This window comes from Rhinatrema bivittatum, chromosome 5, assembly GCF_901001135.1.
Source record: "Rhinatrema bivittatum chromosome 5, aRhiBiv1.1, whole genome shotgun sequence".
Taxonomy (NCBI): domain Eukaryota; kingdom Metazoa; phylum Chordata; class Amphibia; order Gymnophiona; family Rhinatrematidae; genus Rhinatrema; species Rhinatrema bivittatum.
In genome coordinates this window covers 281512576-281539092 of record NC_042619.1, presented here as the reverse complement: position 1 = coordinate 281539092, position 26517 = coordinate 281512576, and the positions used below count along the sequence as shown (strand labels likewise).

Sequence of the window (26517 nt, the reverse complement as noted above, 5' to 3'; positions counted from 1 at the left end):
GAGTGGGACTGAGGGCAGAGGACAGAGGGGAGTGGGACTGAGAGGGGGATAGGGTGGGAGGGAGAGGGGGGACTGAGTGAGAGGGAGGGAGAGGGGGACTGATTGAGGGACTAGGGAGGGAGTGGGACTGAGGGCAGAGGACAGAGAGCGTGGGAGGGAGGGGAGGGAGACTGAGTTGGGAGGGGGAGGGACTGAGTGGGAGGAAGTGGTTGGGGGAGGGGGTGGTGAAGAGTGAGGGGAGAGAGAATGAGGGGGAGGTGAGAGACAGAGGGATGTAGCCCGTTTTAACGGGCTTAACGGCTTGTATTTCAATAAAAGAAGCATTTGAGATAAAATGTTAACAATTCGAAATTGACATCAACATTAAATTTCTTAGTTAAATAAGCTCAAAAATGTATGCAAGTATAGGTTAACAATACCTTTTGTCTTCCTAAAAAATTTCAAAGACTCAAAAAAACTGGTTTCAATGACTAAGAATATTTATCAGATAAGTATAATGTAAATACATATAACCACTTCCCTTTACTGTAATTACTTCAATTACTATTTACAGGTTAATTTTAAAATAAGTGAATATGCACCCATACACAACACGTATCGGCACCAGAGAAGATATGCTGAAATTTTAAATTATGTGTTTTAAAATACACCAACTGCACGTAAGTATGCTCATAGGTGGCGGAATTTTCAGAGCCCTGCTCGCGTAAATCCGCCCACAACCGGGCGGATTTACGCGAGCAGGCCCTGCGCGCCGGTAAGCCTATTTTATATAGGCCTACCGGCGCGCGCAGACCCCGGGACTCGCGTATGTCCCGGGGTTTTCGGAGGGGGGCGTGTCGGGGGCGTGTCGGGGGCGGGCCCGGTCGTCGCGGCGTTTCGGGGGGCGTGTCGGCAGCGTTTTGGGGGGCGGGTACGGGGCGTGGCCGCACCCTCCGTACCCGCCCCCAGGTCGCGGCCCGGCGCGCAGCAGGCCCGCTGGCACGCAGGGATTTAGTCTCCCTCCGGGAGGCGTAATCCCCCGACAAAGGTAAAGGGGGGGTTGTAGACAGGGCCGGGTGGGTGGGTTAGGTAGGGGAAGGGAGGGTAAGGTGAGGGGAGGGCAAAGGAAAGTTCCCTCCGAGGCCGCTCCGATTTCGGAGCGGCCTTGGAGGGAACGGGGGGAGGCAGCGCGGCTCGGCGCGCGCAGGCTATACAAAATCGATAGCCTTGCGCGCGCCGATCCAGGATTTTAGTGGATACGCGCGGCTCCGCGCGTATCTACTAAAATCCAGCGTACTTTTGCTTGAGTCTGATGCGCAAGCAAAAGTAGGCTGATCGCGCTTCTTTTAAAATCTACCCCATAATTTTAAGACGTTACTCAAGCTAAACTAACACACGTGTCTTCTATAGGACTTTGTTGGCTTCTACTCGCGTATGTAAGTGGATGTTAAAACACGTTCACACGAGAGATATTCCCAGTTTTTCCAATTACTCCATCAATTTGTCCAGTTAATACTGATGTCTTCTAGACCTCTCTGGTTCTTCATCCTCCATGCCTCTTAGTTGATGTGAACCCCTTACTCTGTCTTAAGAGTCCCTAAAACTCGAGATGTACAGACTTGCTGCTCATCAGCAGCACAGTAAAGTTACGTGGATAACAAGCCTACGTACGCTGCAGTTTCTGGTTTTAAAATATGGAGTTATGCATGCAAGCGTTGGCCCCACCCCTTTTCCAATCCCCTTATTTTCATAATGCACAATTCACAGCTTATAAAATTGGGTTGCTCGAATGTGGCCCACATACATGTGTACGTGGGCATTTTTTGCCCAACTCTTTTATAATCTTCCTCTGAGTTGATTCTTTGTGATTTATCTCTTTCAGATTCAATAAATATTGTACTCTTCAGAAATTATCCTTCTCAGATAAAATAGAACAAGTGAAAGCATACTTAAGTGTCTATTCCTCACTTTTTCTATGTCTCTCCTCACTATTCTATGTCCTGCTCTATACCTTCCTTTGCTTTTTTCTCTCCTCACTTTCCTCTTTTTCTATGCTTCTTGCCTTTTGAGCTACCTATAACTAATGATGTTTTAAATATTCTAGATTTATTAAAGCATTACTTCTGTTTAAATGGTATTTTTGGTGTGCACACTTGTCACTTATCTTGTGTCTACAGTGGTTTGTGAGTGAGGCTAGTGATTGAAGCTAGTGTTTGGAGACACTGCTACTCTTGCATGTTGAGAAGTTTTGGTAGCTAGGATTCGACATTGATTGAGCTGCTTGCAAATGCTAACATGTACTCTCTTACTCTTGACTCCATTATCTGCTCCAAAATCTTCTTCCTACTATACTAACTTTAAATTAATCAATAAGAGAAAAAAATATCTCCCTATTGCCGACAAATCTTCTGTCAGCTAGAGGACGGAGGTCCCTAGTGAATGTCTTGATGACTTCTTGTACTATGTAAACTAGCTAATAATAAAAGGTTAATTTAAATTACCCTATCTTAACATTCACTGGGATGACACCATGAGATGGGAGTTATGCATGAAATAGAGAAACATCTGAGAATGATGAAATGAGAACATGAAAAGACAGGATGAGAATAACACTCACTTCACACTCTTATTTGGAGTTGAAGTTCACTTTAGATTCTTTTATAATTATTATAACTTTGGCATTAAGGATGAACAAAAGCTAATCTTGTTTCTATTATAACTTCCAACCTTTCAACCTCACAACATGAGGTAGTGAGCCTTGTGCATTTAAGTTTGCACAACCTATCTTCTGCAGGCACAAAATAGGCCTTAACAGGTGATGGCTAACACACTATGGAGGAAGTTTTCTGCATAGCCAAGAATCTCCCCCCTTGGGTTGAGCCCACAGGTTCTGGCAGCTGGCAGAAATTTCCTGGCTTGATCCGAGTGGTGGCAATAGGCAAGGTTGGTGGCCGAGCTGTGGTTGAAGCAGGTGACAAGCACAGCGAAAACAAACTCCATATAAGGGCAGAATTCGCCAAGAGCTGAGCAAAATCGAGGTCTCCTCTGAGTTCAGGGCAGGCAGAAGGCTAGGCAAAGTCCAGGTCCAATCTGACGTCAGGGAAGGTGGAAGGCATAGCGAAGTCTAGGTCCAATCCAAGGTCATGACAAGCAGAGGGCAAGGCAAGTCCAGATCTAATCTGAAGTCAAGCCAAGAGAGTCAAGCAAGAGCAGGGACACAAACACAGACAAGGAGGAAAACAGGAACAAGGCAGAATATGGGAGATAAGAGATAGACCAAGAGTAAGACAACCAAAGGCAAACTGGGATCAGACAGGAACACGCAGAAAAAGGAATAGGAGCAGGAAACACTGAAGTAACTAGCACTGCAGGAAACAGGAGACCTGTTGTGAAGGTGTTGGTCAGTGGATCAATCAGTGTTTAAATCCCCAGTTGGGGTGTCAAGATGTGAGGGGCCTGTAAGTGGCAGCAGTGTGCGCAGGCCTAGGGAAGCCATGGCCAAGTCCAAGGGGTAAGAAATCTGGCTGCGACATGGCTGCCAGGACCAGCCCTTTGTTACAGTACTTCCCCTCAAAGCCCCTTTCCCAAGTTCCTTGGCCTTGGCTTACGGAGGAATAGTCTGTGGAAGCGTCTGGTTAACTGGGTGCTTGTGCATTCTTAGCATGTTCCCAGATGTTCTCTTCAGGATCGTACCCTTTCCAAGAAGTGAAATAGTGGACCTTTTCTCGTAGGCTCCTCGTGTCTCGGATCTCTTGCACTTCAAATTATGTGTCGGAGTCCACAAAGGCTTCTGTGGGTGCAGGCGGATACCTGTTTCCCCAGTTAAGAACCACAAGCTTCAAACAATGGATCATGGAATTAAACTGTGGATGCGTAGAAAAGAAAGACAGTTTCAATTGGTATATGGACTGGACCAAACTGTCTCCAGATAGGATACGGACCAATGAAACCGGGAAGCAAATTTCATGGATGGGAGTTTCAGGTGAAGAATAAGCGATACTTAAGCAGAATAATAGTTTCAGAACTTTGAAGTGAACCGAACTCCCCCAATTACTCACTATGTTTTCAGGGTAAGCCATGCAAACAGAAGATTTCCTTGAAAAGCAGTGCGCTAAGTTGGTTGCTGAGGGTACTGAAGGTAAGGAGACATCTGTGAGAAGTGATCTATGGACTGCCCAAATTATAGACCTTCTCCCCTCTGGGTGCTGATACAGTTATGAAGTACAATGGATGTGTGTGTCCAAGGCCTTGTACGGGATCGTCAGATGTGGAAGAATGCTCCAAGGGTGTTAGTGAGATTGATTGTTGAAGGCAAAAAAAGAGCTGGAATCCACATACCCTCTGACATCTTAGACCATTCAGGGCCACCAGTACTGGCAAGAGATCAGCTCAATGGTCTTTCGGATGTCTTATGTCCACCCAGCTTGGCACTGTGGCCCCACTTCAGGACTTTTTCTCCGAGGTAAGTGGGTACTATAGTCTAGCCAACTGGAATGGAGAAAGTAGTAGCAGAATTTTGGGCAGGATTCCAAGATGAATTGTGGTTCAGTGGTAGTATCAGCAGAATCGAATGAGTGGGTCAAGGCATCTCCTCTGACTTTCTTCTTAGCTGAAATAAAAACAAGTGGAATCGAATCTGTTGAAAACAGGAACCAGTGAGACTGGTGGGGTTTCAGCCTAAGCCTCCTGAAGATAAAGAAAATATTTGTTAGCCGTAATATAACGCTTGCTGGAAAGAAGTGGACCCTAGTGTTGTGATGAGGTTGGCGCTACCTAGTAAGCAAGTCCACTAGGCCCACAATGGACAGCTGGTGGAGATGCCCTATGGCAAGATGGGCAGGTAGCTTCGCCTATAAAAGTTGCCTCCCCCACAGTGATATCATCAGCGAGCACTGCACAGCCACATCTCAAAAAGATATTGTTGCAATGGAGAAAGTACAGAGAAGGGCAACAAAATAAAGGGGATGGAGCAGCTTCCCTATGAGGAAAGGCTGAAGAAGTCAGGGCTGCTCAGCTTGGAGAAGAGACGCTGAGGGGGAATTTTGATAGAGCTCTTTAAAATCATGAGAGGTCTTGAACGAGTAGATGTGAATTGGTTATTTACACTTTCAGATCAATAGAAGGACTAGGGGGCACACTCCATGAAGTTAGCAAGTAGCACATTTAAGACTAATCAGAGAAAATTATTTTTTCACTCAGTGCCACAATTAAGCTCTGGACTTTCTTGCCAGAGGATGTGGTTAGTGCAGTTAGTTGTAGCTGGGTTTTAAAAAAGGTTTGGATAAGTTCCTTAGAGGAGAAGTCCATTAACTGCTATTTAATCAAGTTGACTTAGGGAATGGCCTCTGCTATTACTGATATCAGTAGCATGGGATCCACTTAGTGTTTGTATACTTGCCCAGGTACTTGTAGTCTGTTTGGCCTTGTTGGAAAACAGGATGCTAGGCTTGATGGAACCTTGGCCTGACCTAGCATGGCAATTTTTTATGTTCTTATGTGGCAGAAGAACATTGGAATGTCATCTCCCAAAAAAAAAGAAAACCAAATACAAAACAAAGGAAATGGGGGAAAAGGATAACAAACGTCAGCTGAATAAGACAAAAAACAAGTCCAAGATAAGCAGTAAACCGAACGAGAGACACTGGAAAGCTAGGAGCACAAATGCTTGTAGTCTGGGAAATAAAATCCCAGACATGCAAGCCCTAACGGTGGAGGTGGATGTGGACATTGTTGCTGTTATGAAGACATGGTTCACGGAATCTCACAATTGGGATACGTGCCATACTGGGCAATAACTTGTTAAGGAAGGACAGAGAGGACAAAAAAGGGGGAGGAGTAGATCTTTATGTCAAAAACAATATCCAAGCAACTGAACTGCAAGGAATAGGGGGTAGAGAAGAAGCATTATGGGCCATCCTAAAAAAAAAAAATTGGAGGATGGTGCATCCATTTTTGCTGGGAGTGGGTTTTACAGTCCTCCATCTCGAACAGAAATAGAAGTTGGCTGTAGAAGCAAAAACTCACAGTAAAAACTTTTAAAAATATATCTGAAGCAGAAAGCCTGTGAGGGAGTCAGTTGGATCGAGGGGTTAAAGGGGCACTTAGAGAAGATAAGGCCATCGCGGAAAGATTAAATTATTTCTTTGCTTCGGTGTTTACTGAAGAGGATGTTGGGGAGGTACCCATACCGGAGAAGGTTTTCATGGGTATTGATTCAGATGGACTGAACCAAATTACGGTGAACCTAGAAGATGTGATAGGCCTGATTGACAAACTGAAGAGTAGAAATCACCTGGACCAGAAGGTATACACCCCAGGAGTTGAAAGAATTAAAAAATGAAATTTCAGACCTATTAGTAAAAATTTGTAACCTATCATTAAAATCATCCATTGCACCTGAAGACTGGAGGGTGGCTAATGTAATCCCAATATTTAAAAAGGGCTCCAGGGGCGATCCGGGAAACTACAGCCCAGTTAGCCTGACTTCGGTGCCAGGAAAAATAGTGGAAAGTATTCTAAATATCAAAATCACAGAACATATAGAAAGACATGGTTTAATGGAACAAAGTCAGCATGGCTTTACCCAAGGCAAGGCGTGCCTCACAAATCTGCTTCACTTTTTTGAAGGAGTTAATAAACATGTAGATAAAGGTGAACCGGTAGATGTAGTGTATTTGGATTATCAGAAGACGTTTGACAAAGTTCCTCATGAGAGGCTTCTAGGAAAAGTAAAAAGTCATTGGAAAGGTGGCGATGTCCTTTCGTGGATTACAAACTGGCTAAAAGACAGGAAACAGAGAGTAGAATTAAATGGACAATTTTCTTAGTGGAAGGGAATGGGTAGTGAAGTGCCTCAGGGATCTGTATTGGGACCAGTACTTTTCTATTTATATTTATAAATGATCTAGAAAGAAATACAACGAGTGAGGTAATCAAATTTGCAGATGATACAAAATTGTTCAGAGTAGTTAAATCACAAGCAGATTGTGATAAATTGCAGGAAGACCTTGTGAGACTGGAAAATTGGGCATCAAAATGCCAGATGAAACTTAATATGGATAAATGCAAGGTGATGCATATAGGGAAAAATAACCTATGCTATAGTTACACAATGTTAGGTTCTATATTAGGAGCTACCACCCAAGAAAAGATCTAGGCGTCATAGTGGATAACTCATTGAAATCGTCAGTTCAGTGTCCTGCGGCAGTCAAAAAAGCAAACAAAATGCTGGAAATTATTAGAAAGGGAATGGTGAATAAAACGGAAAATGTCATAATGCTTCTGTATCGCTCCATGGTGAGACCGCACCTTGAATACTGTGTACAATTCTGGTCGCCACATGTCCAAAAAGATATAATTGCGATGGAGAAGGTACAGAGAAGGCTACCAAAATAAGGGGAATGGAACAGCTCCCCTATGAGGAAAGACTAAAGAGGTTAGGACTTTTCAGTTTGGAGTAGAGACGGCTGAGGGGGGATATGATAGAGATGTTTAAAATCATGAGAGGTCTAGAACGGGTAGATGTGAATCGGTTATTTACTCTTTCGGATAATAGAAAGACTAGGGGGCACTCCATGAAGTCAGCATGTGGCACATTTAAAACTAATCAGAGAAAGTTCTTTTTCACTCAATGCACAATTAAACTCTGGAATTTGTTGCCAGAGGATGTGGTTAGTGCAGTTAGTGTACCTGTGTTTAAAAAAGGATTGGATAAGTTCTTGGAGGAGAAGTCCATTACCTGCTATTAATTAAGATGACTTAGAAAATAGCCACTGCTATTACTAGCAACAGTAACATGGAATAGTCTTAGTGTTTGGGTAATTGCCAGGTTCGTATGGCCTGAATTGGCCACTGTTGGAAACAGGATGCTGGGCTTGATGGACCCTTGGTCTGACCCAGTATGGCATGTTCTTATGTACTTACACACACCGATAGCCTATAGAGGGCAGCAGAAGATGCACAAGAGCGTGTGAAAACGGTTGCCGCGGCCTAGTACGAGGCATGTAAGAAAAAAACCCAAGTGCGGGTCCTAGCCCACCGGGGGCCGTTCAATCCGCCAGGCAGCCCAATTCCCCAACCCCAACAGCAGTGGGGACGAACGTCAAGAACAGAGACCGGAAGAAGTCCTGAAACTCCTCTGGTCTCTAATTCAGGTAAAACTTTTTTTTTATCCTTATCTGAGCTCAGCGCTTACAGGCCGAGTACAGAGACGGTCTCCAGTTGCGGGGGGAGAGGGCATCTGCCATTACCGCCGTGCTCGGCCTTCTGCACCTCCTGCCTTTCAGCTGAACTAGCAGCTAAGTCCATGCCAGGAAACCCAGCTACCGAAGCAAGGCACATCTCTGAGACACCACAGAAATCACCTCAGGAATTCTCAACTGGGGAGAGACCTTTAAGTTATCACTGCAGAAGAGCAGGGCTCCCTTTTCCTGAATTTAGAATTTCAAATTTCTTCTTTCAAAAAGCTCAAAGCAATCCCCATAGTGAGATGCACATCCACCATCTCCTGGAGATAGAGAATACTGTCAGGCTGAGGTTACTGCAGGGTTATATAATAACATGATATCAGCTTGCTCCATCTCCATCTGTCTACACGCTAGGAAATTATCATTACATGTTGTCTTCCATCTGTCAACCAGTTTGTAATCCACGCTACCACTTTGGCGCTCTCTCCCAAACTTCTCCTTTTATTCACAAGCTTCCCATGCAGGACCGTGTCAAAAGCTTTGCTGAAATAGATCACATCGAGCACTCTTCCTCAATCCATTTCTTTAGTCACCCAATCAAAAAATCAATCAGATTTGTCTGACATGACCTTCCCCTGGTGAATCCTGCTGCCTCATGTCCAGCAATCCTCCTGACTTTAGATAGTTCACTATCCTTTCTTTCAGCAGTCTCTCCATTAATTTTTCCACCACCGAAATGAGGTTAACCGGCCTGTAGTTTCCAGCCTCCTCTCTGCTCCCACTCCTGTGAAACGGGACCACTACTGCTCTTTTCCTATCACTTGGCACCACTCCCGTTTCAAGGGATCTATTCAACAGGTCATGCAGCAGACCCGCCAGCACATCTCTCAGCTCCCTCAGTATCCTGGGATGAACCTCATCAGACCCCATGGCTTTGTCCACTTTCAGTTTTTCAAGCTCTTCCCATACATTCTCTTCTGTGAGTTTCATCTACCCCATTTCCATTTAAGGTCTTGTCAAACAGCAACGGTCCTTCTCCAAGACCTTCTTTAGCCAACACCAAACTGAAGTATTGTTTAATTTTCCATTTCTTCATCTCTCTCCACATAGTGCTCCATATCACCTTTCAATTTCACTAAACCACTTCGGGCCTCCATTATTTCTCTGATATATCTGAAAAATGTTTTGACGCCTCTCTATCTCTTTGGCAATCCTTTCTTCCAATTGTCTTTTTGCTTTCCTGATTTCTTTCTTCGACTCCCTCATATTTAACATATATTCTTCCTTGTGTTCCTTTTTTTTTTTTTTTTTTTTTAGTAGTAGTCTAGTGGTCAGAGACATACACACTGGCTCTCTCTCTCAAGCACACAGTTGAAATTAATTCTTACCTGATAATTTCCTTTCCTCTAAGGGAGGCAGGCCAATCCACACCAGTGGATTATTTACTCCTACCTGTAGATAGAGACGGAGACAACTGACTCGCTGACATGACCGACCTATAGCCTCGACATCAGCCTGCCAGTATCTCTACAAAAGCAAACTACTGACAACTGATTATACCTGACACATGACTCTTAATAGTGAACGACTCATTACCTCCACATAACTCGTAAGCATTGAGCTCAGGTAAAATATTAATTTCAACTGATTACATAGACTGGTTCTCACCAGTCCTTCAAATGACTCAGAACAAGGAACAATCTACGTCATCTTTGAAAGAAAGGGTGAACTGAAAACAAAATCACAAATGCGCAGCCCAGGGCGGGACTGTGGATTGCCTTGCCTTCCTTAGAGGAAAGGAAATAATCAAATAAGAAGTATTTTCACCTTCCTCTGCGGTCAGGCAGGCCAATCCACACAGGGATGTACCAAAGCTACTCCCGAAACAGGCTGATTGCAGTCTTGTCACAACACTGCCCTCATGAAGGCTAAGATCTACCATTAATACGACCTCTATAACATGCCAGTGCTGCAACCAGAACTTATAAGGGGTTTAGGGCCAGACCCTTACTAATTCTTCCTACAGAAAAACAAGGATTAAAGGTATTTTCACTGAGAGAGAGAAAAATCTCTCGCTCCACATCAACTTTTGAACACTATCCAAATCCTGATATAAGCCGGAAATGTGGAAATCTTCCTAACGTGAAGCAGAATGGTCACCACTGCCAGAAAACAACAAAGCCTCAGCAGTTGAGCCCTCTTAAGGGCCAAACCATAAAACAGAATCAACCTGGATTTTCATGTATGATCAGTCCCTATTGTGGAAGATCCTTCGGGACTAGCCACCCCATAAGACTGTCTATCAGTAACCAGAAAACAGTTTCCGTGGTCAATCCAAGCCACCTGGTCTACAGTCCCAAGATGACTTGCAATCCTCCGTATTACCCTGCTGAACATCGGTCAGGAAGGAAACCCATATAGTATCTCTCTGCACAGCTCACTGTCAAACGAAAGCATTGATTCCCAACGATCTCCGATCCTATCTGCAACTATAGAACACCGCCCCATCACATTGTGGTAACATGCCATCAGATCCAGATACAACGTGTCCCATCTAAAGACCATGAGTTGAAAAAGGTCCTCCGCCAGCACCCACTCTCCTGATCCAAGTCATGCCTGCTACGAAAATCAGCCCTCACATTGTCTAACCTGGCAATGCGAGAGGCTGATGATATTAGGATATGTTGTTCTGCTCATTTCACGAGTGCATTTATTTCCACCGACACCTGGTTACTACTGTAACTGCCTTGATGGTTTATATAGGCAACGATTGTGGCCTTGTCCAACATCACCCTTACCACTCGTCCTGTCAACCTCTTGGTGAACCGTAAGTATGCCAAGCGACCTGCACAAGCTTCCAATTGATTGATTCCCTGTTGATCCTCGGCATTCCACTGACCTTACGCAATCAATGCTTGATAAGGAACTTCCCAAACTATAAGACTTGCCCCCATTGTGAGCACCTATCATTTCGAGGCCTCTAAGGTTACCCTTCTCGGGAGGAGTTCCTTTTTGCAACCACCACTGCCACTTCGCGCTCACTTCCATCGGCCAGGATAGTCTCAGTGCTTATGCCTGTGACTGCAGAGTCCACCACGCCAGCAGAGCCTGCTAAAGCAGATGCATATGCACCCTTGCCCAAGGTACTACCTCCAATATTGGTTCCATTGATCCTGAGACCTAGAAATAACTCCACACCACTGAACAGATGGCCAATCTCAAGGACTGAACCTGAGTCTGCAAATGTTGGATATTTTGCTCTGGCAGGTCCTGCCTCATGCTATATTGAGACTCACTCTGAAGTAGTCCAAGTCTATGTCGGCTATAACTGCTTTTGACTAACTTTACTCTGCAGCCCAGCTTGAGTAGACAGATCACCTTAAGAACATAAGAAAATGCCATACTGGGTCAGACCAAGGGTCCATCAAGCCCAGCATCCTGTTTCCAACAGTGGCCAATCCAGGCCATAAGAACCTAGCAAGTACCCAAAAACTAAGTCTATTTCATGTTACCATTGCTAATGGCAGTGGCTATTCTCTAAGTGAACTTAATAGCAGGTAATGGACTTCTCCTCCAAGAACTTTTCCAATCCTTTTTTAAACACAGCCATACTAACTGCACTAACCACATCCTCTGGCAACAAATTCCCGAGTTTAATTGTGCGTTGAGTAAAAAAGAACTTTCTCCAATTAGTTTTAAATGTGCCCCATGCTAACTTCATGGAGTGCCCCCTAGTCTTTCTATTATCCGAAAGAGTAAATAACCGATTCACATCTACCCGTTCTAGACCTCTCATGATTTTAAACATCTCTAACATATCCCCCCTTAGTCGTCTCTTCTCCAAGCTGAAAAGTCCTAACCTCTTTAGTCTTTCCTCATAGGGGAGCTGTTCCATTCCCCTTACCATTTTGGTAGCCCTTCTCTGTACCTTCTCTTGTGAGATTCCCCTTGACTCTCTTCCACAAGCTTGGCCTGAATCAACCAGCCGTCCAGATATGGATGGACCAAAATATCCTCATTGCGTAGAGACACTTAAATCCATGGACCCTTGTGCTGTGATGAGATTGGCTCAACCAACAGGGAAGGTCCTGCAGATCCTCACTGACAGCTGGCACAGCTACGCTGGGCAGAAACTGATCTGGAACTTCCTCTATACTAGCTCCTTTCCAATCAGGTTGAGCCCTAGGAATGTGAGGCCCGTCACGTCTTAGATGAGAGTCTGAGGCAGATGCAAGTGTAGGTCCAGTATTGGGCAAAGGTCAGAGGCAGGCAGCAACTAGGAGAGTCCGTATTCAGGCAAAGTTCAATGGTGGACAACAGACAAGTGTGGTTGGTATCCAGGCACGGGTCAGAGACTGGCGGCAGGCAAGATTAGAAGAAGTCCAGGCGGAAGTCAGATCCATGAGTCAGTCCAAGAGCAGGCAACAGAAAACAAGGAGAAGAACTGACACAGAAGGCAAAGCAGAAGGCAGGAGCTAGATTGGAGAGGACAGGCTGGACTGTTTTGCAGCAGACCTGCACGTAGAAAAGCACTCAAATGCCGCCATGGCCCATATCAAAACTAGAGGCGCTGTCCTGGCCCCACTGAGAACCTTCCCCCGCTGACTATACAGTTAGGGGAGCCCCAAAATCTGGCAACATCTCTGATAGGTCCCCCTCCAGACCCATTCCAGCCTCATGCTGGGAACAGTGGTCTCAGAAAAAAAAAAACAATAAACAGCTGGAAAAAACTCTCCCTGAACTTCCAAGTAATAAAGATACAAGTTAGTGGGGGCGGGAGACATCAAGCTGAGATGCCTGAATATGGCAAACAGAACAAAAGTAAACGGCTGCTAGCAGCATGTTTCCAAAGCATTTGATCATTGTGTGCCCAGCTGCACGTCCGCACAAGCGAGTGTGGACAAGGCAGCCAAAAACAAGACCTGTTCAATAAGTGACCAAAAATTATAGGCACAAAACACTCAATCCAGGTAGGTGTCCACGTAAGCATCCTCACCTAGGTGGATACCCAGGCGTGCAAGTGCGAGCCAACGGACAGTGTTTCCTGGTACACTTGTGACAGAAAAAGCATGCAAACGCCACCGTGGCCTACCACACTGTGTCTAAGCAATGCCTGAGAGGGAGGCCTAGCCACATAGGCTGCTCAACCCGCCAAACTGCCATGAGTCTCCCCAGCTCCCTCAGAGGGGGGAATGGACGTCAGATCGGCACGCCAAGGCTCTGAGACCAGAAAAGGAATGGAAACTCTTACTACTCCTTTCATTTTTTTACACTCCTTACCTGAACTCAGCCTGTCCCAGCCGAGTATAGAGTTGGTCTCCGGCTGCAGTGGGAAGAGAGCAAAGACCTTCACGGCTATGATCGGCTTCCTGTACCCACTAGCCTCTCAACTGCCTTTTTTTTTTTTTTACACAGCTAAATCCATGCCGGAAAACCATCTACCGGACCGAGGCACTTGCTGAGAGAGGGTTCCGCAGATATCACCTCAGGAAAACTCAACCGAGGGAGGGACAGTATGATTCTCCCCGTTCTCCTGTGGTGATACCTATTTCCTTCTTTTCTCAGTTTTATATATATATAGATAGATAGATATAGATATATTTTTTTTTATATTTTTTTTTTAAGTAATACCCAGTAGGGAGATGCACATCCAGTACCTAATGCTGGTTCAGGGGTGTATATATATACTGAGACGTCAGCTTTGCCCCATCTCCATCTGCTCGTAAAGGTGCATAGCCCACTAAGAAATTTTACCTACTGAACCTTATAAGTTGTTTTATTTTGAATAGTAGATTCTTCATACAACATTCTCCCATCCTCTATATTCATAGAGAAAATTTCTATTTAGCCAAATTAGACTTTTCTGTCTACTGCCATTTGAGATAGGAATGATTTTGAGGCAAGTCACTTACCTATTCGGAGTTAGATGAACAACATAATTTTTGCCTTCTATCATAATGGTATAAGACATATGATCCTACAGAGTTCAAAGAAAAAATATTGTCGTCTAATAATAATGAAGGTAATATTCAGACAGCCTATCCAGCTAAATTCAGGGCTTAGCCACAAAAACCATGGATTGTAAATTTCCTGCTGCTCTGATCGCCTCTAATTCATCTGGCTGTTTAGTCAAATAGAAGTTAGCTGGTTAAATTCGAGGCATTCCAGGAGTGTTCCAGGGCAGAGGTAACCTAGCCAGATAACTTATCTGGCTAACTCCAATATTCAGCTGAATACGTTTTCTAGCTAAGTCTAAATGTACTATAGAGAAGCTCTAAAGTTAGCTGGATAAATTTATCCAGCTATCTAGGAATTTATCCAGCTATATTCACCTGAGCACCTAAGCAGCAGTGCTGTGCTGAATAAACTGCTCACTGCATTGCTGAATACTGACTTAAATCCATATAAAATATTGAAAAACTAAGAGCCCAATATTGATTAAGCTGGTTAGTGGATACATTATTAATCTATAGTCAATAATGGTGGCTGCCAGATCCTCCCACTGCCCCATGATCTGAAAATCGCAGCAGCGCACCCCCACCATCTCTCTGAACCTAAAAATCTTCATCAGAAGCAGAGTAGGCACAGACCCACTCCCAGCAAGCACCAGTGCAGCTTCTATCAGAAGTTGTGCTGGAAATGTACACTACATCTATTTTACGCTTGCAGACAGCATAAAATGTGTAGTGTACCCTTCCAAAGCAGTTTCTGACAGAAGCTGCACTGGAACACCCTGGAAGCTGGAAAGTGCCTATCCTGCTCCTGACGAAAATAAGGGTCTAGGGGGGTTTGGTATGCGCCACTGCTCCTTAAGATCACGGAGGGTGGGAGGGTCTGGTGGCAGCCACATATTCACTATAGTTTGAATCAGCAATAGGGGTGGTAGTGGTGGGAGGGCACTTGCGGTCATCAGGGCAATTTTACCATTTAGAGGAGATGTGGGGTGAGGGGGTGCATGGCCTGACAGTGCTATTGATTACATTTGCAGGAGAGGAAAGTTAGAATTGAGCCACAGGCCCGTTTTACTTTTGTTTTTTGTTTTTTTAAGTTTCACAGCTCTAAACTGGATATATTTTAAAGATATCCAATTAAGTAGGAAGTTATTCAGCCACACATGGCCAGAAAACTTTAGACCTGCTCTGAATCAGGCTTAAAGCTAACCGGCTGACTTAGCTGGATAGAACTGAAAATCGCTAAGTTAGCCAGTTGACTTTACTCCTCCCCGAAATGCCTCTTTTTTTATCCAGCTAATGACTTATCCAGCTAAAATCTAGCAAGATAAATGGTTGACTATGGCAAACCTTGGATAAATTAAATGGATAAAAGCAGGTTTGTTTACTGTGAACGGTGTTTTCCATAGATAGCAGGATGAATTAGACATGATCTGTGTATGACATCAGGTGGCACTGAATGAACTGTCTCTCCAAGCTAGTAGAGCTTTCAGCTCTACTGAGCATGTACAGGAGTTCCCATGCAGGTGCTGCCTCAGAGACTCTTCAGTTTGTTACAATGCTGTTAGAATAGGATAGCCTGCTTTCCAGAGAGGAGGGTGGGTATCTCATATCTAATTCATCTTGCTATCTATGGAAAACACTGTTTACAGTAAGGAAACCTGATTTATTCCACTGAAAAGCAGGGCTGAATTAGCCATGATCTGAGGGAAGTCACAAGCTGAGAGTTGTAGCAGAGCATTTGTAGTAAGTAATCCAGACTCCACTGTGGATAGCAGCATATTTATGAATGAAGAGGTGCAATACAGCTTTTCGTACTGCACTGTTTGAGGAAGCTAGAGAATCCAGAAATTAATGTGAGGAAAAAAGTATGCACTGGTGATGACCAAGTAGCTGATTTACAAATATCCTCAATTGGAACCTCTCTGAGGTGTACAATGGATGAAGCAGTTGCTCGTACCTGGTGAGCTCTTACAGGATTAGTGAAATTGAGGCCAGCCACTGAATACCAATGTTGTTTACCATTGGTAATACAGTTAGGATTTTGGGAAGCCTTCCCGGGAGAAGAATCGGGCATACTGAGGGTGTGCTGGGCCAAAGGACTGAGTGCTGATAGTGCCGGGAACACCTGATCTTGCCGTCCCCTCCGACATCATCTTTACTCGCTCGCTGTACCTATTTAAACCTTGGTGCAGTGGCAAACCACTGCTGACACACTACCAAAGCTGCACGCCCCTGGGCAAGATTTTGGAAAGGCTCCTCTCCTCTCCTTGATGGGAAGGAAAAGGAAAGCTAGAGCAATTACTTCTACACCAGCAGTGAAAGCAGTGAAGGGACCGATGGATACACTTCATGTTCGAAGGGTGAGTCAAACAATGAGAGAATCTGTTCCTATTTCTTTTTCATCAGGGGCCTCTGTTAGTCCTGGTCATAACCAGTCCTCTCTCTCCCTCTGGAATTATTGGTGCTAGTTCACCAGTTAATAACCCTGATCCAGTGGAGTTGACATCTTTATTGCTAACTACCAACAGAAGGAGTATGCAACCCTTACAGGCTGAGGTGAATATTCCAGCTATTGAGCGTGGCTCATTGCCATCTGCTTCTTCTCAGCCATTGGAATTAGGCTCTGAAGTAGCTGAGCCCAAAAATATCACCTTAGCTGATGTATGGAGAGCTGTTACTAAAATGGAAAAAAGTTGTTGTCCCAATCAATATTCCAATCTATCAATTTTTCTACTGAGACTAGGAAAACACTTGAAGATTATAGAAATCTGTTATGATCCTGGAAGTGGACCCTTAGTCTGAGGAAGGGTTAGTGCTACCTAGAAGAGAGTGAACCCTCGTAGGTCCCTACCGTCGGAAGGCAAGGCCGGGTGCAGCAGAAGTCAAGTTGATGCTTCGCCACTGTAAGTCCTTGGTCCCCCCAGGAGAAGCCCGGAGGAACCCGGACCGCTTGGACTTAGGTGAATCGCTGAAGACTGAAGAGAGGTCTGGATGCAGGTCGTAGTTTCCAGACTGCTGGCGCCTCCAGCAGGTCATAAGTCAGTCCCGAAGTGGAGGCTGAAGAATGGTCAGAACCGGTCCAAAGTCCAAGCCAGAAGAAGAGTCGGAAGCCGGTCCAGAAGTCAATCCAAAAGAATCAGCCCAACAAGGGAAGAGAACAGAAGCAGGACGAAGAACAGGAACCAGGAACACAGAGCTCAGGAACCAGCCAAACAAGAAGCCTCTATACCAAGGCAAGGTCTTAGGAGCAGCTGGCTCTAAACAGCTCAGAAGGGGAGGAGTCAGCCTGGCATCGCAGGAACCATGCGGCCGGGCTTAGTAGCAGCAGCGGCCGTACGGAGAACTTCGGAGGGAGCAGCCTACTCCCGCAGGAGCCTCGGAGGCAGCCCGACGCCGCAGAAAGTTACTTGGCCCTGGTTGTGGACCACCGTGGCCGGTGGCCATGACCGTGTGAACCGGCCCCAGTCGTGGGACGCCGCGGCCGGCAGCCATAACAAAATTGGCTTTCACAGTTAGAATCATGTGCCTTGACTTTAACTTCACAAATTACATCAGTTCAATCTGTTGGAACCTCCTTTATTAAGGATACCTTAATTATATATAAACAACTTGAAGGGCTAGAAAATGCTATAAGGTGTAAAAAATTGGTGATGTTTGAATTTTCCAATATCTAGATTGTTATCAGCTCAAGAGTTATTTTAAAAATGTGTGAAGGAGGTTTTGAGTATTCCTAACGCTAAAGAAATGTTAATTTCAAAAATATATTATGTTCCCAGGTTCAAGAAAGGTAATCAAGGTTCTGATGATGATATGGATGTTTTGCAGGTAGAAAGCCCTAATTTAACATCTATTTTAGAGGCATCTACTGACGATACACAAGCTAAAGCTACTTTAATACTTGTCTTTAGTTTAGAGCAAGATAAAAATTTAGTGCTTCAAAAATATTTTAAAAAATAAAGATCTTTGTTTCTGTGGTCAAAAAGTTCAAGTTTTTCCCAATGTCTCTAGGAATATGCGACTCAGGAGAAAGCAGTTTTCTATGTTTGAGACAGAGTTTTGACCTTAGAGGCCACTTTCTGTCTCATATTTCCTTGCAAATAATTGATAACATTTCAGAAGAATAAGTTTGTATTTCTAGATCCTGCTCATTTGGAAGTTTTTCTTTCTGATAAGGGTGATTGATTGGGAAACTTGTAACAGCTTGTTTAAGAGAGTTTCTACTGGTATAATTGTTTAAATTTCTCTCCCAATTAGTCCAATGATAAATTGTACTTTTTTCCTTTTTCTTTTTTTTCTCCTTTTGGTTAGTTTCCCAGTCTTTAATTTGGACTAGAATTATTGGAAATACTTTAATGAGCAGAAATGTCATTGTTTGAAGGTCTGGATATTTTTCTTTGTATTCCAAATCGTTTGCTTTTTCTTTTTCATTGTATAATGAGTAAGAATTTGATAAAGTGCAAAAAAAAAAAAAGTTCTTTTGGTTACACTTATTCCCAGTCTGTTGGGATCGCATGAAAATAAAAGCCAAGATGCTTTTCTGTGGGGCAGCATGCAGCCTTATAATAAATGCCAGGGCTCTTTTCCAGTCCAAATCATGAAGTTTCTTTTCTCCCTCATGAACATGAGATTTTGGGACTGGTTTAAATGGAATGCAAAAATTATTTTCAGTAGAAACTTTGGATGTGTTTTAAGTATTACTTTATGAGTGGTGGTTACTACACTAAACCAATAAGCCTTGATATTTCTGATGCAACTCCAGCATTGCTCTCTGCTTCAACAACAGAAGAAAAGGGGAATTAGATTCAGACAGCAACTGATAAGCAAAGGAGTAACCTGCACAGAGCAGCAGTTACTACCCTTAACAAAAGGCATGGGATTATTACCATTAACCAATAAGCCTTGATACTTTTGATGTAACTGCAACATCGCTCTTTGCTTTGAAGGATGGAGGAGGGAGGGGGAAGGAAAGAGGAATTTGGATTCAGAGGCAATGAAAACGCAAAATGACTTTTTTTTTTGCAATCTAGGATACTGATAAGCAGACATTAAGGAAAAAACAGGACTGCTTCTATAGCCAAGACCATAAGCAAAGTATATCAAGCAGCACTGACTGATACACGGGGGTAACCTGCATGGTGTAGCAGATACTACCATGGGAAGCTTGCTGGGCAGACTGGATGAACTATTGATCCTTTTCTGCCATTATTTCTATGTTTCTATGAAAAAGCGACCATGTAGAGAGGGTAGTGGACCAGTGCTTTAGCTCACTTACCCATCAATTCGAAGTAATAGCTACTAAGGAGACAATTTTCCATGTTAAAAATGTTAGTGGAGATGAATCCAGTGGCCCAAGAGGAGGTTGCATAAGATAAGTGAGGGCTATATTTATATCCCAAGGTAACGGTGATCTTTTAATTGGTGAACCTGGAAATTAATGGATGCATGGAAATATGTCTTCACTGTCTGTAGAGTGAAAAGTAGCAATTGTGCTGAGATGCACTCATACTGATTTAACTGCGAGCCCAGACTATGCTAGACATTGAAGGTCAGATAACAAAAGTCTTGGCCTGCAATGTATTTCTATATAAAGGAATAACTTCGTTTTGTAGAACGTTTTCTTGTGGAAAGAAGTACATCTTGGATTGGTATTAATAGGACCTTTGTTTTAAGACTGTGCATTCAACATTTATGCCTTCAAGATTAAGAGATGGTAATAGAGGTTGCAGTAGAGTGCCGTTTTTTTGGAAAAGAAGAGAGGGGTGGTTCCCCAGATGAACTGGTGTTTTTGCAGGTAATTGAATGAGATACACATACCTTGCTTATCTCAGCCATGCTGGTGTAGCAAGAATCTTCTTGGCTTGTTCTCGCATCAGTTTTTATAAGGTTCTCAATATGAGTGGTATCAAAGGAAAAGCTTATACGAGGCCCATGTTCCAAGGAATCAGAAAAGCATCTGGAGCTCTGCGGAAGAGATTCAGTAGTATGAACCAGAACTGGTCTAACTTTCAATTCTGTTCTATTGGGAAAAGGTCAATCTGAGGGAGACCCATAATTGGAAGACTTGGTCGGCCACATTTTGGCTTAGTGACAATTTGTGTGGGCAGAAAGCTCTGCTGAGCCCGTCCGCTATTATATATTGGATACCTGGCAGGTAAGATAGCTGGAGGGTCACTTTGTTCTTGACTGTCCAGTACATATGTGCAAGGCTTTCTGGCAGTATCCATGATCTTGTTCCTCCCTGCTTGTTCACATAGAACATGGCTACCTGAATCATTATATGTTTCCCCTTGAGGATATGTGGGCATAGCACATTGCTCTCAGTTCTAGTAGACTGATTTGCAAATTACTTTCTTTTTCTGTCCAGAGACCCTGTGTCTTGAAATGTCCAGAGTGGGCACCCTAATCTAGAGTTGAGGCATCGGTAATTAGTATTACCTGGTATGGTACTATTCCAGGGGCACGCCCTCTTGTATCCTGGATCACTGTAACCATCAGTATCTCTTTCTTCATGTGTAATGAGATGGATATTTTCGTATGAAGTGGTTAAAGAAGATGATTTCACTGCAATTGTAAACCTCACTGCATATGATGCTGTGTAAGCACAACAATATGAACTGCCTCAGCCAAGTGTTCTAGTAGTACCAGGACTTGACGAGCTGTGGTAACCCTTGCCTTTAACTATGTTTTTGCCACTTTGAATAAATTTTGCGCTCTTTCTGGAGGTAAAAAGGTTAGAAGTTGCATTGTGTCTATAACTCCTCCAATGAAGTGAAGTTGAACAAGTTGACCTGATTTCTAAACATTTATCATGAATCATAGTGATTAAAGGGTTTGAACTGACAACTGGAGGTGGGTTTGTCTAGCTAGGGGAATACTTGAATTCCCTGACAGTGCAGGTGAGCCAAGATTACTAAAATGCAGTTCGTAAAGACTCGGCGGGGGGGGGGGGGGGGGAGAGGAGGCCTGCTGAGAGTTCAAACAGAAGGATCTTGTACTGGTAGTGGCGGGTTCCTACTTTCAAACATAAGTAACGCCAAAAAGATGGGTATATGCAAATGTGTGCATACGCATCCTTGAGATCTAAGGAGCATATCCAATTGTTCTTTTGTATGTAGGAAAGAATGGTTCCTGGAGACGTCATTTTGAATTTCACTCTGTGGAGGTAATAATTGAGATTCCAAAGGTCTAGAATCTGTCAAATCCTCCCTCCCCAATTTCTTTGGAATCAAAAAATAATGAGCATAGACTCCTTGAATCTGAAGGGAAAATGTTATTTTTTGAACCACCTTCTATAAAAGAAGTTGGCTCACTTCCTACTATAGAAGTAGTAGATGTGCAGGGTCATGAGGTGGAATGGCCAAATATGGGATTAATGGTTCAGTTTTGAAGTGGAGATGATAACCATTCTGAATTATCTTCAATACCCATTGATCTATTGTTACAAGTTTCCAGCATGGCAGAAACCGCTGAATTCTGGTCCCTACTTGATCCATTGAGACTGTGCTTGCATTTAACAAAAACTGCCCTGGATTAGTTAGTAGTAGTTGCTGCTGCTGGGGCTCCTGTTGCCTGCCATCTCTAGGTTGACCCCTAGTGGGTACAGATTGCATTTGTGTTCTTTGCTTTTGCTGTGCCGGAAGGTGATATTGCTGATATGATCTGTATGATTGCCAAAGATAGTATGGTCTTTTGTAAGACATGTCAGACCATCTGGTTGACAGGAGAGGGTCTGTCAAAGTGAGTAACGACTGAACTGCCACATTCTCCTCTTTAATCTGGGCTACTATTTCTCTTAACTTATTTGGAGAAAAGTTATCTTCCAAACGGGGGACGTTGGCTAGTTTTTCGAGGACATCTTCTAAGATGGAAATGGCTCTAAGCCAGGCCATACGTCTCACGCTTGTCGAGGCAGCTGATATTCTTTCCATAGTATCAAACGAGTCATATACCATTCTGAGATGACGACAGTTGGCCTCCTCCAGATTGTAGACTGGAGGTGGTGAGAATTGCTCACTGATCTCAGTTTTGATGAATGGTTTTAATTTTTCACCACACTTGTAGATGTATTGGACAATGTAGAAATGGTGCTGTAATATTCTCGCAGTCAGCATAGTGGCTTGGAAAACCTTCTTTACAAAATCAACCAGGATGCGCTGATCTTTTCCTTGTGGCATGTTAGAATGAAACCTGCTCTTCTTTGCTCTCTTCATTGTGATTCCTACCACAACAGAGTTTTGTGGTAATTGCACAATACCATATCCTGGTGATTTCTTAATTCTGAACTTCAAGTCTAGTTTGTGTGCTACCATGGAACCTGAGAAGGGGATCTCCCGCATTTTCATGGCAACCTAATACTGCATGAATTGGTAATGCTAAGGGTTCTGAAGGAATTAAAAAAAAATTTTAAATTCCCGTAACCTCCGCTCTAGGGACTTGCTCTTTTTTAACCTAGATGGTCAGTGCTGAATCCACTTTCTCCACAAACTTGGAGTAGGTTAAATCTTCAGGTGGAGATGTGTGATCTGGTGGCCCTGGAAGCAGATCAGATGGAATGCCTGTGGAGCTAGTGGGGAACTCCTTAGAAGAGTGATGACTAGACCAGAATGAATGAGGGTACTTAGTCCCTTGGAAGGCTTAGAAAGAAGAAGTAGGAAATCACTGGATGTAAATCTATGACCTGACAGTAAGGAATGGCGCTAGCATAAGCCCTTCTTGCTGCGGCACAACTGATGGCATCTAACGGATGGGTCCACAAAGCCTGTGCCAACAGCTGCAGAATGCGCTTTGTTATGGGCCAGGCTAAGGCTTCACCAGAATCATAGGGTTCAACCCCCACGGGTTGAACCCTATGGTTCCAGCATCTGGCAGAATTTAGAAGATTCAGGGAGCTTAGGCAGAGTCCAGCAACAGTCTAAGATTGGGGGCTGGCAGCAGACAAGGCACAGTCCAAGTCCAAAGCTGAAGTCAGAACTGGAAAGACTGGCTAAGATAGACAAGGCACAGGGGAGCAGGCAGGACAAGACCAAGAAACAGCAAGACAAGGCGACAGAGACAGGGCAAGGCTGGAGAGCAGGCCAAGTTGGAGGGCAGGCCAGGCCAGGCCAGGCTGGAGGGCAGGCCAGGCAACGCAAAGAACATGTTTGCTGAGACAAAGAATTATTTTGTGCATCGACTGTGTTGACAGAAGGCGAATCGGATGCAAAGCTCCAGACGATTTGCGTTTCAACAATACGACGGCTGTTCTATAATCTTCAATGCAGTTTTCTTCAAATGTTTCAATGGCATTGATGCTTCCATCTCCTTTTGACAATGCAGCACTTGATGTTTTTTGCTTCTTGGATGGAACTGGTACTGTCTGTATCAAAAGCATCGTAAAGTCTCGATGCTTCAGCTTGGCTGGTCCTTTTTTCAAGTCTAATGATTTTAGTTGCTGCAGATTCTATTGTTGTGGTTCTCTGAAATAAGAATGCTTAAGCATCACAATTCTATGCTTTAGGGACAACCAGTCCAGGTCATCTCTTCTTGAAAATTCAACCCTTGATCCACTGCTTTTTTGAGGAACAGGATGAATGGTGGCTCTGCAAAGCAGATCTACTTCTACTTGCTGCCTTTTAGGAAGCTATCTTTGCTGCCCTGGATCTCTATGAGCAAGGAGACATCCGTCCACATGCCACACAGCTCAGTTGGCAGTGGCTCTAGACCCAACCAGTGTGTTAGGCTCACCACTCACAGGACGGCCCTGCGAGCGGCTCTATTCACTCCAACGCTGGCCAGATGCTGCCGCTCCATGAGACAGAAGAATGTCACTGACACCACTCCTTTGATGCTGCTACTAGAAGCGGGCGCACGATACTATCTCTTTTCAAGGGCCCGTGGCAGGACAAGCCGTGGCACCCTCGGATGATGTCATTCCTGCCTACCCTATAAAAGGGATCTTCTTACACCCTAGCGTTGTCTCAGCAAGGTAGTCTCCTGGTTCCAGTTATACATTAGCCACAGACCTACTCCAAGTGTTCAGCTACTCTTCAGCTCAGCTCCTGTCTTCAGTCTTCAGCTCCACTTCAGCCTTCACCCCAATTCCGTCTTCAGCTGCGCTTCAGCCTTGCCTTTGCCAATTCTTCAATCTCAGCCTTTTCTTCGCATAGACTCTTGGATGCTGTCCTAGTCTGGTACATGCCTTTGAAGTTATGCCATGGTAAAAGGGGCACACGCATATGTGGTTCCCAACACAGCAGTAACATGACTCATGGCCATATGTTTTTAACATGAGTCAGCCACAGGGCAAGCCTTGAAACCGCTGGTCAACTTCTTCAACATTGTCATTCTATTATTTCTCTTTTTTTATACTACTGAATAGTATTGTTGAGGGTCACAAAAATTAACAAAGATCCTTTTTTTTTTTTTTTTTTAAATCTGAGGAAACAGTCACGGAGAGACTGAGATAATAGTCTATACAAAAGCTAGGCCAAAAACAGTTTGAGGAGACTGAGGCAATGCCCGCACTGAAACTCCTGCACATGCTCAGTAGAGCTCAAAGCTCTATTAGCTTGGAAAGATGATGGTGCAGGAAAAAGGGATTCAGTTTTGTAAGGAACTGGGGAAACTTTTGGGGAAGGGGGTGACTTTTCCGAAAGGATGGGCTCCACCTTAACCAGAGTGGAACCAAGCTGCTGGCACTAACTTTCAAAAAGGACATAGAGCAGCTTTTAAACTAGAACAAGAGGGAAAGCCGACAGTCACTCAGCAGTGCATGGTTTGGAGCAATGTATCCTTGAAGGTTACTAATGAAACAGGAGAGTTAGGGCATCCCGACAGAGAGGTTCCAATAAAAGAAAACATAGCCCATGTGCCTATATGTAAAAAAATCACTGAAGCTCATGATTTCCGAATTATCTCTAACAACTGAAAAGCAGGTTGTTAATACAAATAAAAAACACACTTTGAAATGTCTGTATGCCAATGCCAGAAATCTAAGAAGTAAGATGGGAGAGTTAGAGTGAATAGCAGCAAATGATGAGATTGACATAATTGGCATCACAGAAACTTGATGGAAGGAAGATAACCAATGGGACAGTGCTATATCAGGGTACAAATTATATTGCAATGATAGGGAGGAACAACTTGGTGGGAGTGTGGCACTTTATGTCCGGGAGGATATAGAGTCCAACAGGATGAAGATCATACAAGAGACTAAATGCTCGGTAGAATCTATATGGGTAGAAATCCCATGTGTGTTGGGTAAGAGTATAGTGACAGGAGTATACTACCGTCCACCTAGACAAAATGGTCAGACAGATGATGAAATGCTAAGAGAAATCAGGGAAGCTGACCAATTTGGCAGTGCAATAATAATGGGAGATTTGAATTCCAATATTGACTGGGTAAATGTAACATCAGAACTTGCTAGAGACAAAGTTCCTGGATGTAATAAATGACTGCTTCATTGAGCAATTGGTTCAGGAACCAACAAGAGAGGGAGCTATTTTAGATTTAATTCTTAGTGGAGCGCAGGATTTGGTGAAAGAGGTAACTGTGGTGGGGCCACTTGGCAATAGTGATCATAACATGATCAAATTTAAACTAATAACTGGAAGGGGAACAATAAGTAAATCTACAGCTCTAGCACTAAACTTTCAAAGGGGAAACTTTGATAAAATGAGGAAAATAGTTAGAAAAAAACTGAATGATGCAGCTGCAAAGTTTAAAAGTGTTCAACAGGCATGGGTATTGTTTAAAAATACACACCTAGAGGTGCAGTCCAGATGTATTCCACGCATTAAGAAAGGTGGAAGGAAGGCAAAATGATTACCGTCATGGTTAAAAGGTGAGGTGAAAGAGGCTATTTTAGCCAAAAAAACCATCCTTCAAAAATTGGAAGAAGGATCCATCTGAACAAAATAGGATAAAACATAAGTATTGTCAAGTTAAGTGTAAAACATTGATAAGACAGGCAAAGAGAAAATTTGAAATGAAGTTGGCCATAGAGGCAAAAATTCATAATAAAAACTTTTTTAAATATATCCGAAGCAAGAAACCTGTGAGGGAGTCGGTTGGACCATTTGATGACCGAGGGGTTAAAAGGGCTATTAGGGAAGATAAGGCCAATGCAGAAAGACTAAATGAATTTTTGCTTCCGTTTTTACTAATGAGGATGTTGGGGAGCTACCAGTTCTGGAGATGGTTTTCAAGAGTGATGAGTCAGACGAACCAAACCAAATTATTGTGAACCGGGAAGATGTAGTAGGCCAGATTGACAAACTAAAGAGTAGCAAATCACCTGGACCGGATGGTATGCATCCTAGAGTACTAAAGGAACTCAGAAATGAAATTTCTGATCTATTAGTTAAAATTTGTAACCTTTCATTAAAATCATCCATTGTACCTAAAGACTGGCCAAT

The 26517-nt window shown here is 43.7% G+C and overlaps 1 protein-coding gene across 1 annotated transcript in view; it reads right to left on the bottom strand.

Annotated features, from left to right (window-relative positions):
* The window catches only part of LOC115092772 (disintegrin and metalloproteinase domain-containing protein 9-like), a 239901-nt gene that overhangs the window by 188007 nt on the left and 25377 nt on the right, over positions 1-26517 (bottom strand). The window contains exon 4 of the mRNA XM_029604074.1: positions 14078-14142. Within this exon, the coding sequence (XP_029459934.1) occupies positions 14078-14142 (65 nt within the window). The remainder of the gene's footprint in view (positions 1-14077; positions 14143-26517) is intronic.